Consider the following 22522-nt stretch of genomic DNA (forward strand, 5'->3'; position numbering starts at 1 on the left):
AATTGGTTCTCATCTGGAAGTTATTCGGTGTCTCTAACATACCTCACCATGTTTTTTCCATCAAACTTTACTACTTCTGATACTAGCCTGTCTGAATTGGAAGGACCAGAACTGAAGAAGCACATAGATGTATTTTTGCACAACATGTTTTCTTCTTTGCCTTCCACTTCATTCTTAGGGTTCTTCTTGCCTTTTTGATAGCTACTGAACATTCACAGAACTATCCCAAATGACTCTAAGAGCTCCTTACTGAGTGGTAATTTAGAGTCTAGCAAAGCATGATGTCAGCCTAATAATGATAATATAAATATCAATTAAAAGCTAATTAGCGGTACTAAATGCTAACGTGGTTTTCTGGTCCAGCTTTACTTAGAAGGAAGGGAAAAGACAATTACCTAGCTTTGTACTGAAATGCATTGCAGAGCTAACAGATAAACTATTCTGTCACATTTATCAAGCGCAAGTAATCACTGATGGATGAGTAGGAGGAATACAGGGTAAGAAACCCCCAAGTTAAACAGAACCCCCTAAGTTAGACAGATACATATTCAGTAGATCAGTTGGTTATGGCAGAGAACAGTTTCACTGTTTTCACCGCCTGTTGGACCTTACAGATGTGGATGACAGTCTGATTATACAATTGCTGTAACTGAATATTAATTAAAAATCTTACTTAATATTCACTTGGGATTATATTGTCTTTAAATCTATTTGCTAATGGGGAGGGCACAGAGAGACTTGTACGAAGTTCCATATGCCTGAAGAGAAATACACTGGTACATCTAGCAGTGTCTTTGACATAGGTTCTCCCTAGTAACACTGAAAGCAAATCCATTTGATATTGCAGTCAAGAAAAGTAACTTACAGGGGAAAAGAGGTTGTTGTTCTTTAGCTTGTGCTGACTCACTCATAACATCACATGAGGCTATATTAATCTTGACATTGTCTTCAGAGCAAAGTACAGTGGAAGTTTCGCTGCCACGAGGGGTTTGACTACGGGGAGATGACTGACTGCTAAGCTGAGAGATACCTGGCGTAGACATCTTGTTTATCTTCCTGCTAAGTAGACTGTATTGTGCTTTCCAGGTGCATTTCTGTACATAGAGAAAAAACAAATAGGAAGGAGGGTTTTCTATAGCAACTTGACAAGAAAGAATCATATTCCTGTTACTAATTCTAATATTAGATCTTTCTGATCCGCCTGTAACCTCACAGATTTTTCTCCAGTGATTTCAAACAAGCTAGTGATTTTTTGTGTACAATCGCCTTCATTTTGTTATCTTTCTTCAATACTCCTCTGCTCTAGCATTAATGCCAACAGATTAAGCTAATTTGTAAACGACTAACACTGCAGCTGAGAGAGGGTTGGTAATAGAGCAACCTTCTCATACAGGGAAGAATAGGTCACAGTGATTTGATGACTGTTCAGGTCTCCTCCCAACGCCCAATAACATAGCAAATGAATTTCCTGTGTCAGGAATGTAAAACTGAAGTCTGAAAGCAGACTGAATTCTACAGGCTTGATAATCAGAACAATATGTATTATAAAGCAAGAGCCCGTGAAGGAACCCAATATTTTCACTAGAAGTTTCATATCAAATATGAAAAGCAATCTTCAAGTAATATTAGCATAAATGACAAAGGAAATTATCATTAATTCAGGGAGGAAAAAACCTAAAAGTCTCAGCAATGCAAATGGTAAAAGAAACATCAAGACTGACATGCACTTTAGTTTCTCCTGCTCATGTTCATTTGGACATGACTTTAGAGAACTGGTAAGACTGTATGGAAAAAATCAGAAAGCCTCTTATTTAGAAACAACTCTGGTTTTTATGTGACTTGCTGACTTTTTCCTCTCTGTTCGCTAACAGCAGGAAGAATATTTGTATAAACCCACAATCTTTGTCTTTTAAGTTTCACAACTTTTGATGCTTATTCCCCAACAGAAATAATTATCTTCTGTTGAATCATTTTAATTATTATGTTGCATGGGTAAAAGCTGCAGGTGTTGACAAATAACAAGAACAAATAGCCTACATATGTAACAACAGCCCATATTTCTAAGAGTGCCTCACCTGGGGTTCTAAAAGCACTTTACAAAACGTTTTAAATTTAGCCTTCTAGGGGGCAAAGCAAGGCACTAAAAGTTTAAGCAAACTGTTGAAGATCACAATGTAAGATGTGCTACGGAGTGAGAAACCCCTGGTTCTTTATTGAGTTCTAGTTATAAACATCACTCATTCCCCCTTAATTTTCTTCCAGTCACTTCAGCAGTTTCAAAAATAAAAGTCTTTCTCTGGTTTCAGAATGATAGTAGAACAGTTACCAAGTGTTACAGATAGTTTTATAGTATTTAATTTCCTCTCGGGTATTAACTTTATTTTTCTTTTAAAAGGCTTTCATCTGAATTGCTTGTTTTTTCTTTTCCTTGGCTTTGCTTTGAATGTGGCAAGTGAATCCTGCTTTCTTTAAAGGCCTCAACATTTGGCATTTGTTTCCAAATTTAGCTTTAAATTCTGTGTAAAGAGGCAACCAAACAAATCATGACTAGAACTTACTAGAATAAGGCCTCCAGGATACCAGTCTGAAATCCCCATTTGACTGAAAATGACCTATTTGTGTGAATAGGTACCGCTACATGATTCTGGGTCATAAAAAAGGGGCGCAAATGCAAACAAGAGTCTAGTTATGTTTTAGCTGAATATTTAATTCTTTCCACATCAGTACTTATCACTAAGACCAAGCCACAGTTTCAGTCAGCTACATATTGCTCTTCCTATTACCCAGCATCAGATTGTTATTCTTCAAAACCTAGAGACAGTCTTACCAGCTCTTGCAGTCACAAGATCCATAGCATAAAATGTGATATCATGGAGTTCAATTAAGCAACAAAACAAATGCTTGGAAAGTTGGATTAGGTCCCAAAGAAAGAAATTAACAATGAAGTTACCTTTGTGTTTGTAATAAAGAGCTCCCACATGTATGTTGCTAACTTTTCCTCTTCAATTTCTTTTACTGTTTTTTTACAGCCACCAGGGTGCCTAAGTGAAAACAATTTAATTAGTTTTCCATTTGGAGAGTCTTGCTTTTATTATAAGTTCTTTTAAGAAATGCAATAAATGGAGAGTGAATAGTGGCTGACCACTACTATGACGTATATCTTTGATTATAAGAAATGGAAAGACAATGCAAGGTGTATAAGCCATGAGTAAGTTACAGTCACAAGTGAAGAAGAACCTAAATAAAGCACAGCCATGCTACAAACTATCATGCATGTACTGGGCCAGATTAAGCTCTCAACTTCCTCTGTACAAATACTGAAGCATTTTCTCCAGTATAGCAAGATTTCATGGATAGAAATGACAGCAGGTTCATACAAGTTTGATTTTTCCATGCTATTGGCTAAATGAAGACCTATACTCGTCCAAAAGTTTAAATGTTCACAGAGGTAAATGTGGAAGCTGCAGTCTTTGCAGCTGTGGTATAACAACAGGTTGCTGCTGAGGTAGTCTCATTTATCATTCAGTCCTCATCTAATCAAAGGTTTTACAAAGTGGATTAGTGTTCTAAGCTTACTTGCTTAACCACATTTAAAAAAAAAAATCTCTTTTTGTGCAGACAGAGACTATATGATCTAAAGGTAAGCCTAATTTTTCATGGTTACTGTGTAATGAAGTATGTGTGTATGAAGATCAGTTCAAATGACATTGAGGGAGAGGAGTGGTGGTTAGAGACAGCAACAGGGAGCAGGAAGAAGTATACAACAGGAGATTGCACTACTTCAGAACCTGGAAATGAATCCAGAGCTTTATGCAGTTATACTCTGCTGTCAGCCTGTACCTGTGAGACTTGCTGACAAACTGTTTCTTTTCTCCCAGTCTATTGGTTGGTCCTCACATGTAAAGGGGTGAAAAACCCATCCACAACACATGGTGGACTGATTCTCCCCTCCAATTTATCAGGCTAATTCTATACAATGCTACTCCGCCACCTCTGTTACACATAGACACAGTTTGTCTTGACTGAGAATATACAGAGTAAACAGAACAGCTTTGAAGAGCTCTGCCCTGCGAATCAGAGCATAAACTGTTACTGTTTTACTAAATACTCATGAATAATTTAAATGCATGTTATGCCAACATGATTATATTGACTAAAAATGTTGGGAACTTAAATTAATATTTACTTTTAACAGTATAAAATTTCAAAAGCAATGCATCTTTTACAAGTACCCATCACTGTCATACATAATTGATAGAATAAAACCAGCTACTAAGTATCACTTAATAGCTGGCTTTGTTCTGTAATTATAATGTATATGGAATTCCTGTTGAGTTCACTGAGATAACCCTCCAAGGGAAGGCTATGGGAATATACATACATCTATTACTACATGTATTTAATTTGCATAATTGTTAACCAAAAGAGAAAAAGGAACGAAAACCCGACTAAATTTGGCTGGGATATCTCAGTATTTTCTCCTAGTTTTGCAACTTCCAATAATAGAGAATCATGCTGTGCTACTGATTTGACTCTACAACTTCCTACTGACTGCATGGGGGCAAAGCTGATGTAAAATTTGTTTATGTTGCATGGCACAGAATTAATAACATTTCACTCAAATAGTTATTACTTGAAAGAAGAGAAACAACACCACATAAAGGACAAAAGATCCCAAACATTCGCAAACTCCTCATTCCATTTACTATCATGCATTATGCACATACATTGGATTCCAACAAGTTAATATGGAATGCATCGAACTGTTGGATTCAAGAGTCAAAGCTTCCAAAAGCCAGTGTATGGCACACAGTTGTCGGAAAAGATGTTCACTGCAAAGAGGAGAAACAAGTGTGTTATACTGTAGAGTCAGGGAAACAAACTGGCATCATGTTAGCTGAAATAGATACATCTAAGCATTTCTGTAGCAGATGATTTTTTTCATTGTCCCAGTGAATTCTTGACACCTCTCAAGGTTTTTGTAATGTTAATACATAACTGAATCCTTAAAGCATATTTTTGGGTGTGGAATTTTCAACGGACTTATCTTGGTGATGTGCTCAGTGCTTTCATGCCTATGAGGATTCCGGCATTTATCCCTTTACGGTATGGATTCTACAGTAGCTTCTAAGTTTTGTATTTAAGAAAAAGCAGTGTGTGAGTTTAAAATGTTGGACCCATCTCTTTCTGAACTAAGATTCTCTTTGGCATTTTAGCTTATTCCACATGCAAATGTAAATACGTAAAGACACTTTTGGTGAGCAGTTGGATTAATGAAATTGGAACACAACAGTGTGTATTAGTGACTAATATAAAATATATAGAAGTATACATGGTACAAGTACTATCTTCTCCCTCTCTCTTTTATAGGCCTAGTTTTTTTTAACTAGGCAAATAAAATTTTAATATTGACAGCCTTTCCTTAAAATGAGCCTAATCTTGGAAGCTATACCACATAAGCAAATTTTACACAACTTAGAACTTGCCGAGTCAAGATCAGCAAGGCAAAATGATGTGTTTGTGTACATGCACACATACAAGGTTTTCAGTAACTCATTGGGATTCAATCACTTAGAGTTTAACAGTTGCTATTAGTTAAGACAGACTATTTCACCATAAACTGAATTCTCACGATACGTGTTTACCAGTTGAACAGCAGCTCTAGGTATACATGTTATGGGTCTGTGTTGCTGTGAATTTTGCTTATGTCCTACCAAGGAGGGCAGGACATAAATTTGCCTTCAAATGTACCTTTTTGCTCCAGGGGGGCTTGAAAACAAGACACTGGTATAAACAGGAGTGAAAGACCGTAAGGTCATCTTTTTTTTCTTCTTCCCTGACTTCCTCAGGTGGTTGCCTTCTGTTAGAGAGCAACTGTGGGAAAGGACAAAGATGGAAGTTAAAAAAAGGAGTATGTGAAATGAAGACAGAGCCAATAAAACTGTTTATTGTGTTGACATCACCACACACTCTCTTCTCCTCCTTACATTTAAAAAAAGTACTTAGATGTATTTCTACATTCTTAATTACTGCATTTATTAGCATTTATTAGTATTACAAATCTGATATTTATGTTTACCAGGATATATAATTATTATTTATTTCTAATATGTTTACAGTACTTTATAAATTATAAATATGGTATTATTTGCATTAATGTATTTATACTACTACTTATTATTAGCAATTAAGCATTTCTGTGAAATCAAATTTTGGGGCAGACAAAATAGTGTGACTGGTTTGTTTGAGAAAAGATGCTGAGATACCGCTTACATTCCATTACACTTGTTTTCTGTTGCTATCATGCCAATGGAGTCAGTAGGATTATATACATGAGGCCAAAGTCTCAAGACATGCCTCAAATTCTGTTCAGTTTTTCCTGGGTTAACATATTGTGTGCACAGAAAACAATAAAGATTAAGTTGAAAAGATTCACGCCAATGAAAAAAGAGCCTTGAGTGCTGGCCAAACCAATGTAACAGAAAACTGAGCTCTTTATAGGCTGCGGGCACTGTTTCTTAGCTGCCACAAGCCTGTTTGGCCATTTACACCTGTGCAAAGTGTTTATAAAATGCTACCAAGCAAGAAAAGGAAATGTTTACAGCTGTTTTTCCCAAATGTAAATAACTACCTGCACCTGGTGTTAAACAATGGAGATTCAAGCTTAAGAAGCACAGTAAGATATTGTAGCCTTCATGTATTGATAGTATAGAGAAGATAGAAGGTCCACACAGAAAATATAACATGAACTATTGTATGCTGGATCATAAATTAGTAAAAAACTGAAATGATACTGACCATAACAAAATAGCTGAGAGGTTAACTGAGATCTGAGTGGCGGGTGAGTCTTAAAGCTTTATGCAGATTTCTTTAGCAAAGACTTCCTAGATGAATGAATGAATGATTCTGGATTAAAATTTCCTTTCTAGATCTGAAGCAGTTTGGGGATGTCAGCTTACTATTGCCTACTATAAACCAGCAAATATTTGGAACAAGGGTTGAGGAGTGTGTGCCCTAAGCATTCCATTGATACAAATTTTCTAAATCAAAGCAGCAGCTGTAAATGGTACATACAACACTGGCATGGGCATCTCAGCACTATATTTAAATATAGATCAACATATCTATTTTCTTCAGCTAATTAAGAAATGAATAAACTTACGTATTGTTTTGTCTAACAAAGGAGATGTCTAACAAAGAAGGTATCTAACAAAGACACAAGCTGGCAGGTGTTCCTGCTGTCCCAAAAGAAATTTCTTACACAAAACCTCAAGAAGTGGTGTTCTTAATTCAGATAATCTTAGACAAATTTTAACTGCAAATTTGTACTTATTAGAGATGACTGGGCACAAGAATTCCACAGACTTTGTTGTTCAAAACCACATGTCTGTCTTGTGCTTCCTCAAATCACACTTCCAATTTTGTCTTCTCTGTAGTCCTAATGAACAACAGAATGCTAGAATAGACAGTGGGACGATTATATACACATTAAAGTGTTTGACAGAGTCCATATTCCTACTAATGAGGGATAACTAAATTTACTTCTACTTTGTCTACTCTTATGATAAGAAGCTGTTATCAAGTTTCAAGTATTAATAGATTTTAAATAGTTGATAACACAATTAAATTCTACAACTTATGTAACAGTGGTAAAAAAGTCCCAGTAGAGGCTTAATATTTGCTTTTGTCTTACAGGGAAAAGAGAGGAAGGGGGGTGGGAAAAGCCTACATCCATCACTGGAATCTGTGCATATAAAATCATGCCAATAGTTTCAGCCACTGTGAAAGACTGAAACCAGACATCATTTGTTAAAAAGACATTTTGTGCCCCAGCAGTCTAACACTGCTTCAGAGCTTTTCTTATTCCATGAAGTTCCTAATTTTTGAAGTCAGGACTGTGAAAGCTAGGTGTGAAGTCTCTACAACAGATAATGAACTGTATTTTGTACTTAGGCTTTTGCCCCATGCCCCTATTTAAACTGTTTACCACGGCAGAAAAGCATACGTATAACAACTGGAACTAACACATGCTGGCAGAGTTCCCGAATGTGTGTAAATCACATGGGACAGTTTGAATGAGTGAAGGCACACCTGTCAAAGCCACGTATTTCTTGTTTCACATGCGTTTCATTGTGTACTCCTGTCCCACTCAACACATCCTGGAGTTGAGAAAATTCTCCATAAGACTCCCTAATTTTGACATCTGATCTAATGATTTCTCTCTTAGAAATGTTGGCAGATGTTAGAGTTCTTTCCCCTAAAATGAAGTTAAACTCTCAATTAATATTAGTTTTAAGCAACAAATTGAAAATATTAAAGGATATCGGGTTTACACTAGGAACTTTTGCTAGTGTAGATTTTTGGGTTAGTTGTAAGATTTTTTTAAATAAATTTTTACAACTGGCAAAAACCCTGGTGCAGATGTAGGATTAAAGTGGCTTTGTCAGTATTCACCCACAAGCCTGGTATACTCTGCACCAGTAAAAGCTTTTTTACTGCTAGAGAGGCTGTACCTAAATGCAAATAATTTTGCCTATGCAGGTATACCTTCATAAAGGAAAGAGGAATGTTAAATCTTTTTAGGTCAGCCTTGCTGAAGAAAGAAGCCTTTCCTTACAGAAGGAAATAAATGACTTCAGTAATCTGAATGGTCACAATAATAAAGGCAATGGTATTTTTCATATGTGTAATAAATTATTTGTCTGCAATAAATGTGGATTAGCTGAATTATGGGTAGATAGAACAGTTACATATCAAAAAGAAAAATAAACATGGAGTTTACAAAAAGCTTTCAGGGAGGTTCTTATGTATTCTTTTTTTTTTTTTTCCAAATTAAATTATCTTGTTTACCTAAAATGTTCATGTGGTCTTCATTAACCTAGGATCAAAGTGCTTCATAGTGCCATTTAAATAATAGAGCTGTAGGTGACTTAAGTAACAAGAAAGTTTAGATGATGGAGACATTAGAGGCTAAGATTCCAAAATACTTTGACTAATACCCTATACCTTTTCTCCTTCCATAACACTATCTCTCAGTAATACTCTATTCCTTTCCTACCTTTCCTAGCTATTCAGTTAGTGACCATTTAGAATGCTGGATATTAAATACTACTGTAGTAAATATGATACTTTTCTCTTCAGAATCTCTCAGCCTGTCTGTGCTACGTGTTTGCTTTTTGGTCTGGGTTTCATACAACAGGAAAGATTTTATTTCTTATTTTTTAACAATGGTTATATATTGTTGTCCCACTTTATGACTAGGGCGTAATTGCATCTCAGATGACTCTGGAGACTGAGTTTTCCAAGTTGAGAGTTAGTTCATGGAAGAAAGGTGAATGAGAAGAAGCTAGTACCTGGGAGTGACAAAAGCCACAGCAAACTGATGAGAAAAGACTGTTAGAGATGGATAAGCTTTTGATGCAATAAGGCTCCAAAGGTGTGTAACCTCTAGAAGAGCTACTCTGTCCTGCTGGGCAAGTATTTAATCACCTCACCACCTAGTGAGGGTTGACAAATGGAAGACAACTACATTGTTATAACAGGCTTTAGAGGTGCACTGAAAAGACCAGCGTGAGCCAAAGGTTTGAATGCTATCTAATGACCAAATGGAGAGAAAATCTGAAAAAGGTAGTGACAGGTCTGAACTAGCGGAGAAACCCACTCTCCAAGCTAAGCCACTTCTGCTGAATGCAATTCTTTTTTATTCTTAATGCTGCAGTCCCATTGTGGGAACAAAAGCACGGCACAAACTCACCAGGCCTCCTCCTTTTCTCCTCCAAGAATCAGGTCTGAGTTGGCTATGAAACCTCTCTTGAGTTCACTAACCTTCTGCCTTCTAAACTTCCTCCTTTTTAAGCAGCACCTTAAGCATTTTTCTTCCATGCTTGCTACGTTTACAGCTGCTCACTTACCCAGATATTAAGCATTTTCTCTTTCTAGTTCACACAAGTAGTAATATTCTGCCTCAATACCAAGTAATGACAGAAACTGGAAACTGTTGCTTTTTAAAACCACTGCCCTCAGACCACCAAAAGCCCTCTGAATTGACTTACATGTTTATTTCTTCCTCTGACTCCTCCACATCAGAGGAATATTCGGGTGCCTGGAACTCAGTCCTCCATCTCGTACTCTGAGCCTGCTGAGCTGCTTTCTGTCTGTTATTCCTCTCCAGTGATTCTTGGTGAAGTATATGAAAGTATTCTCCACCTTGCTTCACAGAATTGATATGATGCCTGCAGAAAGTCATCACAAGTTGGTCAGTGTACTAAAGACACACTATCAAATTGATTAATTTCTCTGATGCCCACCAACTTAATTTTTAACAGAGATTTCATATTCTTCTATATACAAGAGTTCAACATTAGTATTTCCTTCTGCAGTATACCTATTGGATGTCTTGAACTCAACACCACTTTGTCCACTACTTGATTTAAGAACTTCCTGCCTAGTTCTAATTTATAGCAGCCAATTGCTCATTGGGCCCCTCACTGTCTTAACTCAGTTGTCAGCCTGACAGGCACTGCCCTAATGCTAAACTCCACTCGCTGTCAGAAGGCTGCATTGTTAGAAACAAGAAAGGTGCCAGTGAAGCCTGTGAGTGAGCTGAACAGGCAGGGTATTACTGCAAGAGAAGAAAATAAAGAAGAAACCATGATGCACTCCCTGTAGGATGACAAAAGAGATTTAAAAAAAAAAAAGGAAAAAAAAAGAAAAAGAAAAAGAAAAGGTGAGCTAGGGCAGTGAAAGAGATATGGCACCCAACTACTCTACAGCCTGAGATTAAAATATAAAATTAAGAATGTAGCAGCTGATCCAAGTTAGACGAGCATACTATCCAGGTATAGGACACACCCCTTTAAGTTAATGTATTGCTGACTTTTGAATGAAGTGTCATCAGGCTGTATTGATTCTTTCAAACACAATCTAGGCTTGAAAGCTGGGCCTTATTTGTTTTACTGACAAGTAATAATTCCTTTTTCTTACCAGATAGGTATTAAAGCACCTGAAGGTCATATAGGTTGCAAATTTCAGGCACCAAATTCACCAGTTCTCGAGGGGAGCACAGTTTACTCCCTCCTTGCTTCCCTTGATGAAAAACCACTTGCAAAATTTAATGGTTTGGGGATTGGCTTTTTGGTTTTGTTGACATTATTTTTTAAGTCCAGCAACTATAAATACAAGCCTGAAAATATTTCCAGTTCAGCTAGATGATCTGTTTGCTAGATATTCCTATACTAACTTTGGAAAAACTAAAAAACCCACCAAAAAACCATAAGAAAATAAGATGTCCCTGAGAAGAAATGCTGCATGCTTCAGAAAAACATAAGGATTTCAGAGTCGTTTCAGACTGGCTTAATGTTTTTCATAAGAACCTAGTATTTTGCATAACAGACTTCTCTTGGAATACTTTAAAACATTTAATGGCCTCAAATTCTTGCTTTATGTCTTTTTCCAGTAGTTTTCTCTCTCTCCTGTCTGCCAACTCTCAAGATATTTGTATGTAAAAATATTTTTTCCCCTTTGCAGTGCTTTTTCTACATTTCTGCACACACTAATGTAAGTATTCCTTCTTCAAAAGCCCTGCTGTAGCTGTGTATTATAATGCCACAAATAGCGAACGATGAGGTTATTACATGACTCAAAGACAAGTGATAGAGAAAGATACATTATAAACTAGAAAGTTCTTTTAGACTAACAGCCATAACCAGTATTATTGGAGAAAGATGCATAAATGGCAAGTACAATCAGTACTTTTTTTAAAGGTTTATCTAATATAGAAGGCTTTAATATGTATATACCAAAATCAATGATCACTCTCATACACCCATAGGAATAGGGTTATGCACACTTGTGAATGAATATTTTTAGTCTATGACTTCCTTGATGTCCCAGGTATTACAAAAAGTATCTCTACAGTCTCCAAGTATGGAAAAAGAAGTAACATAGAATTAACGGAAATGCAGCATATAAAGCTGTAATAACTACCTGATTTATACCAAAAAAGTCCTCTCATAATTCCATAGAATTATTTCTGGGATATTTATGAATGACCCTAAAGGTTCATGGACTCTTGTAAGGAAAAAGAGTAAAATAAATCCAAACTTAAAATACAGAGGTCACCAACGTACTTTTCTACACTGTAGATTTACAGTATATTGCTGGAACAGGACATCAAATATTTCTCCATTTAAACTCTGGCATCACAATACCCTGTTTATACAATAACTTAATAAATTTAGCTGGGCTGCCTATTTGACAAGTAGGTGAGAATCATTCATTAAAATGCAAATGTAATCAAGATGAAATTTGGAATACATTTATTAAAGTAATTGAGCTTCAGTCAACTGTAGTCACAACACAGATTTTCAACTGCCATTCAGACAAAAGGATTTGTCTTATTTTTCTAAGTTAATATCTTTATCAGCATGAAAATCAAAAGAGTTTCCTGAACAGTAATAATGTACCATGGAATACTTCATGTTCTCTCTACAGGATTATATTATTATAGATAAGGGTCAATGACATGTGCAAAGGAGTGACCCAGTAGTGTACTACACATAGAGAAGCAAGCATATTTTTAGTGCTTGTTGTAACTACGTACTTATTAAATTACTCCTTAAATCCTTTAGGGACTCAAGGTCATCAGTTAATTGTTATACAAGGCCATTAAAGTAGCAGTAAAAGTTCAATTCCCCGATAAGATCTGAGATTCTTGGTGCTTTTCTTTGAGTGAGAAATGACTCATAAAAATAAAAGGAAATCATAAATTTGTCTTAATTATAATTTAGGTGCTAGAAGAACATTAAGAAGCTATAATAACAATGCCAGAAACCTTTACATCAGGGTAAAAACACGCTAGATATTTACCAGTTGTTTTTATCTTCTGTTTAAGTATACCTTATTTAAGTACATTGGGCCATCATCACTAAATTCAAAGGAATCATACTAAGGGTGTATTTGTCTCAGAAGATCAAATTTTACAGTTAACAACCTCACATCTACTTTGTAGGTAAACAAATTCAGTGGGAGATGTTTAAAGGAATGACATGCACTCCTGAACATGTGATGCCAAATCCTTGCTCAAGTAAAGCTGGTATAACTCCAGCCTGAACAGAATTGCTAGAAAGATAGGCAGAAGGCTGCACACCCATGTGGCTGTCCCTGTACTAAGCAACTGTATTGGATGCAGTGGGTGGTGTTACAGGGGTCCTTCAGTCTCATTAACTCTTCCTGCTTATCTCCCTGTCCCATTCCCTGAGGTGCAAAGAAGTTGCAGTCCATTTATACCAGCTTGATTCTCTGTCGCTCTAAAGCTGAACATTATGTTATGAGCATGGTGAACAAAAATTGTGAGCTGTAAGTAAAATAACTATGTATCTATCAAACAATTTACATACATATTTCTCTGATCACGGAAAATGGCTTATTCAATTTTCTTAATGAATACAGCCTTTATACCAATAAAGCTAATGACTGAACATCTCCTGCTCCAGATGCTATACAGAAAGAATTTAGCCTTTTTCCAGAGGCCTATAGCCAATTGTAAATATAAATGAAACCAACGTGGCATTGCTCTGAAGACCACTGAGAGCACAGGGTCTCTAAACACAATTTCCTATATTTTCATAAAAGCATTTCAATCTGCATCTGCAACAACTCCCTACTAGACCAGTGAAAGCTCCTCTTTGGGCGCGAGGCCAGACCCTGCTGAGGGTGTTGCAAGGTGAGTATCAGCTGGGTACTGCCTAACTTGTTGCACTAGTGACAAACTGAATATGAGCTAAGACTTCCCAGGTGAAAAGCAAGGGCAATTTTATGCACACTGCCACTTAAAAGCATTCTGAGTAAATATTTTCGATAGCAGAAAAAGTAACACAAACAACAATCCATTTCTGTATAAAACAGGAAGCACAGGAGGCAATAACTTTGAAACTACAGTAAATACAGCTAAACCGTATTCTGAACATTACAGACTAAAACCATAGATTAAAACCCAGTATAATTCTTCTAAATGAACACTTAGCATTATTTGCAGTTATGCCATCATGAGCTGTGACCCCATCACAAATCTCAAATGAGGCTAACGAGTATTTGGATCCTGAAGAATTCAAAGAAATATCCACTGAAGGAAGTGGTGAGAGCAGCAAGCTTGCTTCATTTGGATTAAACTTGAAATCTATGCTCTTACCTAGTTTTAGGGGGCACTGTGGTACTAGGTGGTCTGTGGTTTTGAACATATAATAAAATGGAAGTTCTGACAACCTGAAGTTATTAGGGATCCTACAGTAATCTCTGCAGGAGCACAAACATTAACACCTGCATCCTCATAGATTTCAATTGATTAAATGTTACTGTCCTCACTGCTGTTTCAGTTAGGATACTTATTTTTTTATCATTCCAGTCCCCCCAAATACTATGTTGTGTGTATGTGCATTAACACGTCAGACTCCATGTGAGCTGTTGCTGCATTCTAATAGCTGTAGTAATTCTTGTATGTCCCTTAACTTTCTGACAAGGTGGTGTAACACCTAAATAGCTAATAATTTTAAAACAGCAGGAAGTGCCAAGATGAAAGAAAATCCATATGCACACAGTGCTTTTCTGATTTACAAAGCACACACAGAACAGTAGGAGAGCAAACTCTGCATTTCTTGTAAACTGTCAACAGTGATACTGATTTATACCAGTGGAGAATCTGTTCCATTCTCTTAAATACTGGAGCTGCTGACCATTTCACTCAGTTCTTTAGTGCCTTACATTCAGCGTTGTAATCTATGCCAGTATGTCCCAAATTCATTTACATTAAGACTGCTTCACACCTTTCCTGAGTGATGTAAGGCAGTCTCATCGTAAATGAGAATTAGTGCGTCACTCACTGAGTATACTTTAAGTGAACTATTACAGGGTGCATATGCTACCCACCTTCTGAAATTACCGAAAGCCATGGAGTTAAGTTTACATGGTGGTGAGTCTGAGCTAGCAAGTCCTACTATTAAGCTCTGCATTCAGGTCATATCTTGAAAGCTTAGCATGTGGACAAGAAAAAGCTTGCAACTATTCACAATTAATATGTAGATACTAATGTAAATTAATTACAAATTCTGGTTTGGTAGTGTTTACAGCCATGCTAGAGATGCAAACATATACATGAGGCAACGGAGAATCAGCAACACACTGGTTACTACTCCTATTTAATGGCTGAGTAATTACACAGCAAGAACCAAATGGGTAAATATTCATACATCTACCCTTCCCAAATTCAGTGAAGCCCAGATGATAATGACATTAAAATCTACCAAATGTAGTTACTAACCCATAGAAACTCAGACATATGCGATCATTTACGATACCGAACCATTAACCATTTTGGCAAGGAACTGAAGTAGTACCATATCAACATCTGTCTTGAGTAGCTGAAGACATACAAACGATCTGGAATACCCACATTATTTCAGATATAGATTCCCATTTTATTCTCCTGCAGATGAGTACAATATTCTGTACTCAAATGTCTGTTTAAAAAAAACCTCCAGTATCTGCATAATGGGAAAGATGCATATTATCACATGAAAATCTGACCATCAAATAAATCATCTGTAGTTCACAGAAGGTTGTGCAACAAGAAATAAGGATATTCAATAGTCAAAACAACACCCCACACTACTATAAAAAATGTCACCAGGTGAATGTGTTAATGCATCACTGCATATTTAAAGATGTCTCAGAGTGGTTTTGAATTAACTACAAAAACATTAAAATGTAGAAGATGCTGCTTCCATTGTGAAATGAGGCAGAACGTCTACTTTGAAAATGAGGAGAGGTTGTCTAACATTGAGAAGCACAAACATATTTGGCTACCTGGAGGTACGAAAACCAACATAGCAAAAAACTGGCTTATTTTTAGTTGGAAATGTGTTCTTCTCAACCTAGAAAGAATGGAGTGCAGCAATTTCTCTTTTAAGAAGTCCCAGAACACAAGAACATGCACACATACACCCCCCTCCACTCCTGCCATGCTGCAACCCCCATTCCTGTTGATCTTCATATAAAAGTTTTCTCTGGGGGTAGGCACATTTAGGTTTCCAGCTCTCGGTGTCTCTGGAGAAGTACATAAACAAAAGTGAGCGGGGGAATTACTTCCAAAGCAGCACAGAGAAGACAGCTTTGTACTGATAAAGGGCAGAAAAATAAATCTGTGAGATTTCAAGGCTTTGCTTTAAATTCTTTCCCACAAAGCTGTGGGGAAACTATTACGAAAACTTCAAAAGAAAAAATCATCTGGAGATTTCTGGGCTTTCCATTTTCTTGCTGTAAGAATGTACAATAATAACTTTATGTTCATATTACCAATAAAAACTCACTGCTTGTTAAGTGGAACTTCACTGAGGTCCCTGATCCTCTACCAGGAAATACTGCTGGTTCAAGATTTTCATGTGAAAGTAGAAACCACTCCCCATGATCTAGTGTCTTGCTTTACCACATAAAGGTATTTACAGAGCAATGACATTTTACTACTAAATAATGGAAAACCCATTTTAAGTGTTAGCTTTGTTCAAACATTCAGTGACAATGTGTAATTTTGTATGTGGCATTAGACTGTTGTGTTTAGATAGATAGCAAAATCTAATAAGCAATGAACTGTTTCTACTTACAAAATTTCAAACAAACACAAACATATTTTTGCACAAAAGGAAAGGAGATTGAGACTCAAATGAACAGCCTGGAAAGGCAGAAATGTTGATGGGAATAGCAGCCTTTCCAGTGATTGATGATAAAGATAATGATTCATACATCCATACACTTAAATGGTTGTCTTTGCTCATGACTGCTGTCTAATTAATGTGAGCCATCATTCAGGTAAAAGAAAATTTTTGCTTGTGGAAAAAAAAAAAAGCTGCAAACTGCCAGCAGTGACAGTACTAGAAACATGCCAATTAAGAGTGATTTCTGCCAAGCAGCAAAAGGGCACAAAACACTAGTTTCCAAGCAACTGACATGAAGTATTAAATACACTGGAAACTAATATTGGCAGATAAACATTTCACCTTCTCAGTTAATACTGCCTCAGTCTCTTCTTTGCTTCTTAACTCTACATTGCCTCTCCTCCCTGCTTTTACAGACTCCACTGTATCTTCCAGTAAACAGTATGCATTAAGAAATGCCAACTTATCAAAACCTCTAAACACTAACATCTTTTTTGTCTGCATATATTAGAATAGGATCAGTATAGATTCACAGGTAAGGACAGACAAGGTCATAACCAAAACTCCAAAAATAACACATTTCTTGCCATTTAAAATCTTCTGGTAGTAGCTGCCATTTCAATCACAAAATTTAAATGGTTTTGTATTAAAGTCAGCTACACAGCCACTAGCAGGAAAAGAAGTAAGAGAAATGGCTCTTGGGGTAACAGTCAGTCTAACTGTTGTTGCAGGCATAAAGAATGCATTAGTAGAGGCTGGGCTTTCTGCATGCAGAGTGACTTTTAGAGATCTGCCTTCAGGAAACTTGAACCATTTTAAAGAGCCATCCAGTTTCTAATTTAAAACATAAAAAGCATCCAGTTGAATCCAGTTGAATGCCAGCAGTTTGACATTTAGTTTTATTTAACTAGCACAGCACAGTGAAACAGATCCATGGGAGCCATTTTCCTCAAACTATCGGAAATGCAATGCAGAGGTTTAACATGCCCTTTTTGCAAGTAAAGGCTTGGACTGGCTCATGGAATGGCATGGACACTTTCCCTTTGAGCTTGCAGCTCAGAGCTGTGGACTCCTAGACACCATCAGCTGAGGATGACCACAACTTGTCATTTTTACATGTGCACCTATGCTTAGATGACTGTCACTGCACAGCTTCCAGTTTCTATCACCTTTCCTACCTCCTTTTTCACACAAAGAAAGTATTTTCAGCTACTGTCATTTGAAGCAATATGCTTATTTTTAAGCACTGTTTTTTTGTGGTAATGTTTAACAAGAGTATTTCCAGCACACTTGCACGGTCTTTGTGGGCTGAGTTAGTCTACAGAAGTGATTGATGGCAACCTGCTTTTATTATGGATTAACAACTACAAGCTTCCCTTGCTTTGGTAACCTCTTTTGCTGTGTAACTGTTCCTACATCTTCCTACAATTTATTAGTTATAAAGACATCTACTTTCTTGGTTCTCGTACAATATGTCCTCATGCAAGCATGGATTACTTAACATTATTTCCAGATCCCATTTACAGATGTCATTGGAACAAAACAATAAGAAAGGATCTCTCTCAGAGCTGAATGTCATTTCAAAGGGGCTGCACTTCTCAGGTTTGCTTAGTTTTAGAAAGAATAGCAATAGAAATGAAAACATAATTCTTAGCTCAAAGCTAAAAATATTTGAATGCTCAAGGACAAAGTGTCATTTCTGCCATACTGTATTCCACCCACTGAATCTGACATTGGGAAGTACTTAGTCAAGTAAGTCAGAGCTGCTTTGTGTCTACATGCGCAGTCTCCACTGGAAGTAACATTTATTGATCTACAAAGGAAAAGGACTGATCACTATCTACAGATTTCCCAAATGGTTTTTCATTTTATGCTGCACAAAGATAAGCAAATTCCTTCCTAAATTTTAATCCTGTGTTTAGGTAAAATGGTATCTGAACACTGGCAGGTGTCTCCCTAAAGCAATTGGGTACAACCCATCAGTAGGGAAGAGCTGGTACAACTTTCTACTTGGCACTAGTGACTGACAGTTTTGAAAGATGAGTAGTTTGAGCAACCTCTGCATCTGTCATCATCCTCTATCATCATGAGGACTCAAGAAAGTATAAGAGAGTATTACTGAGAGGAGGTATGAGGTCATAATTATAAGGTTTATCTTCAGTTTAATTATGCTTTTAATGTGTAAGGTAGAATATTAAAGCTTTATGAATGCAGCTAAGTCTGTTCCAGTAATGACTCTTAAACCATTTTTGAGATAATTTTAAAATAATTCATACAGCTGTGCTATGTCACTGTCATCATTAAAAAACTTCCTCACAGTTTGTTCCATTATACTCTTTCATACAAACAAGCTGCAAGATCACAGGCACTACTTCCTGTGAATATGTATCAATTATCGTCCAATTAAGACAACTGCTGGGTGTTCCTTTTCAATCAAGAGGAGGAAAAGCAGCAAAAAACCAAATCTACAAAGGTCATTTGTATTCACTGACTCCCTGTAGTATGTATTAGCATGCTGCTCTGCTAGCCTGACTGCTTTAATTGAAATTAAAAGTTGCTGCCCTGGAGAAGAAAACTCCAGTTTTCTTCTTTCTTTCTTTCTTGCATTTTCCACTCTGCTTTTTTTCTAAAATAGCTCCTTTTCTATTGTCTGAAATTGTTACTAAGAAGTATTGCTGACATGTCCTTTGGGTCCAAACCAGCAGTGCAGTCATTCGCACTTGAAATTATCTTTTCCCCCAACTTCACATCTCAATATTTGGTTAAAAAGTCTGTGGGTTTGATTTCTTTGCTCTTCTTGCTGTTCTTTTTTCTACATGCAGATTTAGTCAAAATAACATTGTGGAAACACTCAAGATGAATGGCTAACATTTTCACTGTTAAAAAGTCATACAATGACACTCAAAGAACTTCCAGGCTTACACAACACAAAAATTTAAAAAACAGTTAATGTGTACCTTTGATTTCCACATTTTAACTCTGTTGGATATTTTCTGCATACTAGGTCATTTGGCTACTGTGCATTTCAGAAAGTGAGTTCATATTTCAAAAAAAATCTGTTTCCCTGACTTCTCAATCAAATTTCTCCATGGCCGTTACAGCTCATATCATACTTTACTTCATAAATAATACAAGATATGTGGGATTCATGATTTAATTGCCACAGTAAATAGAACAAATTATATCAGGTGTGTTACAGGATCACTATTGGGATTACAATATAAAGAATGTGTGGTATTACACAATATGACAGGCAAACTTCATTTGAGCATTTATTCAGACAGCAGTGCTTTCCAGAAACTAGTATTAAAGTGACCATTGCCTACACAAGAGCAAAAAGGCACATTTCTCCTGAGTGTACTAAGCAGCTTTGACTACACCCTGACCATGCTTCTGATCTTCAAAAACCAAATGTGTGTAAATATATCATTTACTGTTCAGTAAATGTAAAAAGTAAATATACATTTATTAGTGCAGTAGCACAAGATTAAGTCTTCCCTTTCTTCATCTTCCATCTGTTTCAATTGTCATGGAAAACTTGTGGTCAGGAATATTTCCACCCAGGCATTTGAAATCACACGAAGCTAGTTTTGAATGCAACTGTGAATTAAATTTAGGGGACCAAAAGAAGATGGCAGAGTTGGAGATGCTTTAACAGGTAGGTATTTTCTTACTTATCAGCACTTCAAACTCTGCTTGGGATATTAAAATGGAGTTCGGTTCTTTCCATCTTCTGCATCAGCAGTAAAAAGGATTCTGTAAGCCAAATTAGGTATTTAAGAACAATTGCACAACATCACTATCCTCTGCAGGTGTGGTGCAAGTACAACTGATCAGGACACAACAGACAATTCTGCTGATAATGTACATAAAGGAATATAATCTCATTGGTCCCTTTAGCTGTATTAGCTTCTGGAGGTGAGAAGGGTTGAAAGACTGAAATCTGGGTTTTTAATAACTCAGAGAAAAGATATGACATCAAAACACATCAGGATCAAATCTGTTCACATCATTAAAAATCTACATTTAACATAATTTTCCAGATTGCATTACCATTAAAAATTCAGTGGAAGGCAAATCTGCATTTATCATAATGTGGTGCAGGAAACAGAAATGTTTTCAGTTAAAAGTAGGCTAGACTAAACACTTCATCTGTTATAGGAAACAACTGCATTCACCGAGAGTAATGGGCTGGATGTCTTAAGAAGTCTTTCCCTGAAGCTTCTAATTTAGTAGGCTAGTTCTGAAAATAAAAATAAAAATCAGAGAAACAGAGGCATCACTGAAGTCTAGAAGAATAAGTAAGGCATTCAGTTACCTGAGACACCCAAATTCCAATTGTAGATGTTCCAGTGATAATTAACCTTACATCCCCAATGTGACTTTCATAGTTTACCTATGGGAGTAATAATATTTATCCACCTAACACCTAGCAGTGCTGCAGAGATGAATACGACAATGCTGGCATGTATTTGAGTGCTAGGCATCACAAGATTTATCAAACATTCCTAAAAGCGTAAGATAGTGGTAATAAGATTAAAAATTTAAAAAATTTACATGAAAATAGCAAGAAAAAATATCCCCATATGTAAAAAAAAATAATTTTGCTTTCAGTAACAAAAGCAATCCTCATTCACACTCTGCCATCCATATCAATTTAAAAGCTACATATTTATGCAGTGAGTTTAGTTCGGATACATTGTCTAGTTTCCAAGCCCAATTTACAATTTACTTGACAGAGCTGCAGAGGGGTCAAGTGATTTGCACAAAGGTACATAAAAAGTTAGCTGCTCAGCCAAGAGTTAGGATCAATACCTTGACACTTCAATTATTCAAACTGCAAATTATAATGAAATGAGTGGTCCAGCTTGCTTCATCCAAATGTCTACAAATCAATTTGCTAAGATTTAAAAAAATCAAGCCTTTTAATACCCATGGTGATAGTAATTTTCATCCTGTAGAACACTTGCAAGTATTTTTTAATCGTACTCATCTGAGAATAAAGGATGTAAAGCAACCAAAAGCAAGGTCCAAGCACCTGCAACTCATATATAAAGAAGTAAACTGATCTTTGGCAGGTTATCATCAAAAGAACTTTAACTTGACCTCGAGGAGACAATCCCACTGAAATTTAGCAATAAACAATGAATGCAGGCAGTCAAACATAACTAACAGTGGATTTATGGCAAAAACAAGTCATGCTTTACTAAAATGGCTTATCCAACCTTCAAAGTACACAGCATTTATTATTTTGTTTATGGTTTATTACTATTTTTGGCCAAGTTTATCAAGTGAAAAATTCACTAAAAGTGAATTAACAAAGTGAATAATAAAAATAATTGGGGGAAGAGAAAGATAAAAGGGAAGAATGTGAAATTTAATGTTATCATGAGTAACTAGTATAACATTCAGAAATTGCTCTGATGTAAAAATTTGAGAATATTTAAAAACACATTATTGTGAAATGTAAAGTTCTGATTCCTCTACAGTACCACATGCAAAGAAGCTACTTTTCTCTAACTTCCTTGAGTTTTATGCAGTTACAATCTCAGCCAGACAATGCAAGAGCCTAATTTGTCTTCAATATATTATGCTAATACAATATCATATGTTCTTGACTGCCCTATTTGCTTAGATTTAACCTAATTAATAATTTTTTATATAGATGTCTGTCTTATTGCTGCTTGCTTTAATTCAACTACTTTTATTGAGTGAACACTCTTCAAAGACTTAAAGTCTAGGAACCTTGTAAACACTTGTGTAATCTGTACCCTGCTGGGGCTGGCAGTGGTAATTTGTCAGTTTTATTTGCAGCAGGC

The 22522-nt window shown here is 36.3% G+C and overlaps 1 protein-coding gene across 1 annotated transcript in view; it reads right to left on the reverse strand.

The window, feature by feature from the left end:
• CCDC60 (coiled-coil domain containing 60) overlaps positions 1 to 22522 on the reverse strand; it is a 65667-nt gene that overhangs the window by 12261 nt on the left and 30884 nt on the right. The window contains 5 exon segments of the mRNA XM_069795310.1: positions 866 to 1094; positions 2951 to 3041; positions 4728 to 4832; positions 5752 to 5874; positions 10053 to 10232. Of these exon segments, the coding sequence (XP_069651411.1) occupies positions 866 to 1094; positions 2951 to 3041; positions 4728 to 4832; positions 5752 to 5874; positions 10053 to 10232 (728 nt within the window).

This window comes from Haliaeetus albicilla, chromosome 10 (assembly GCF_947461875.1).
Source record: "Haliaeetus albicilla chromosome 10, bHalAlb1.1, whole genome shotgun sequence".
NCBI lineage: Eukaryota > Metazoa > Chordata > Aves > Accipitriformes > Accipitridae > Haliaeetus > Haliaeetus albicilla.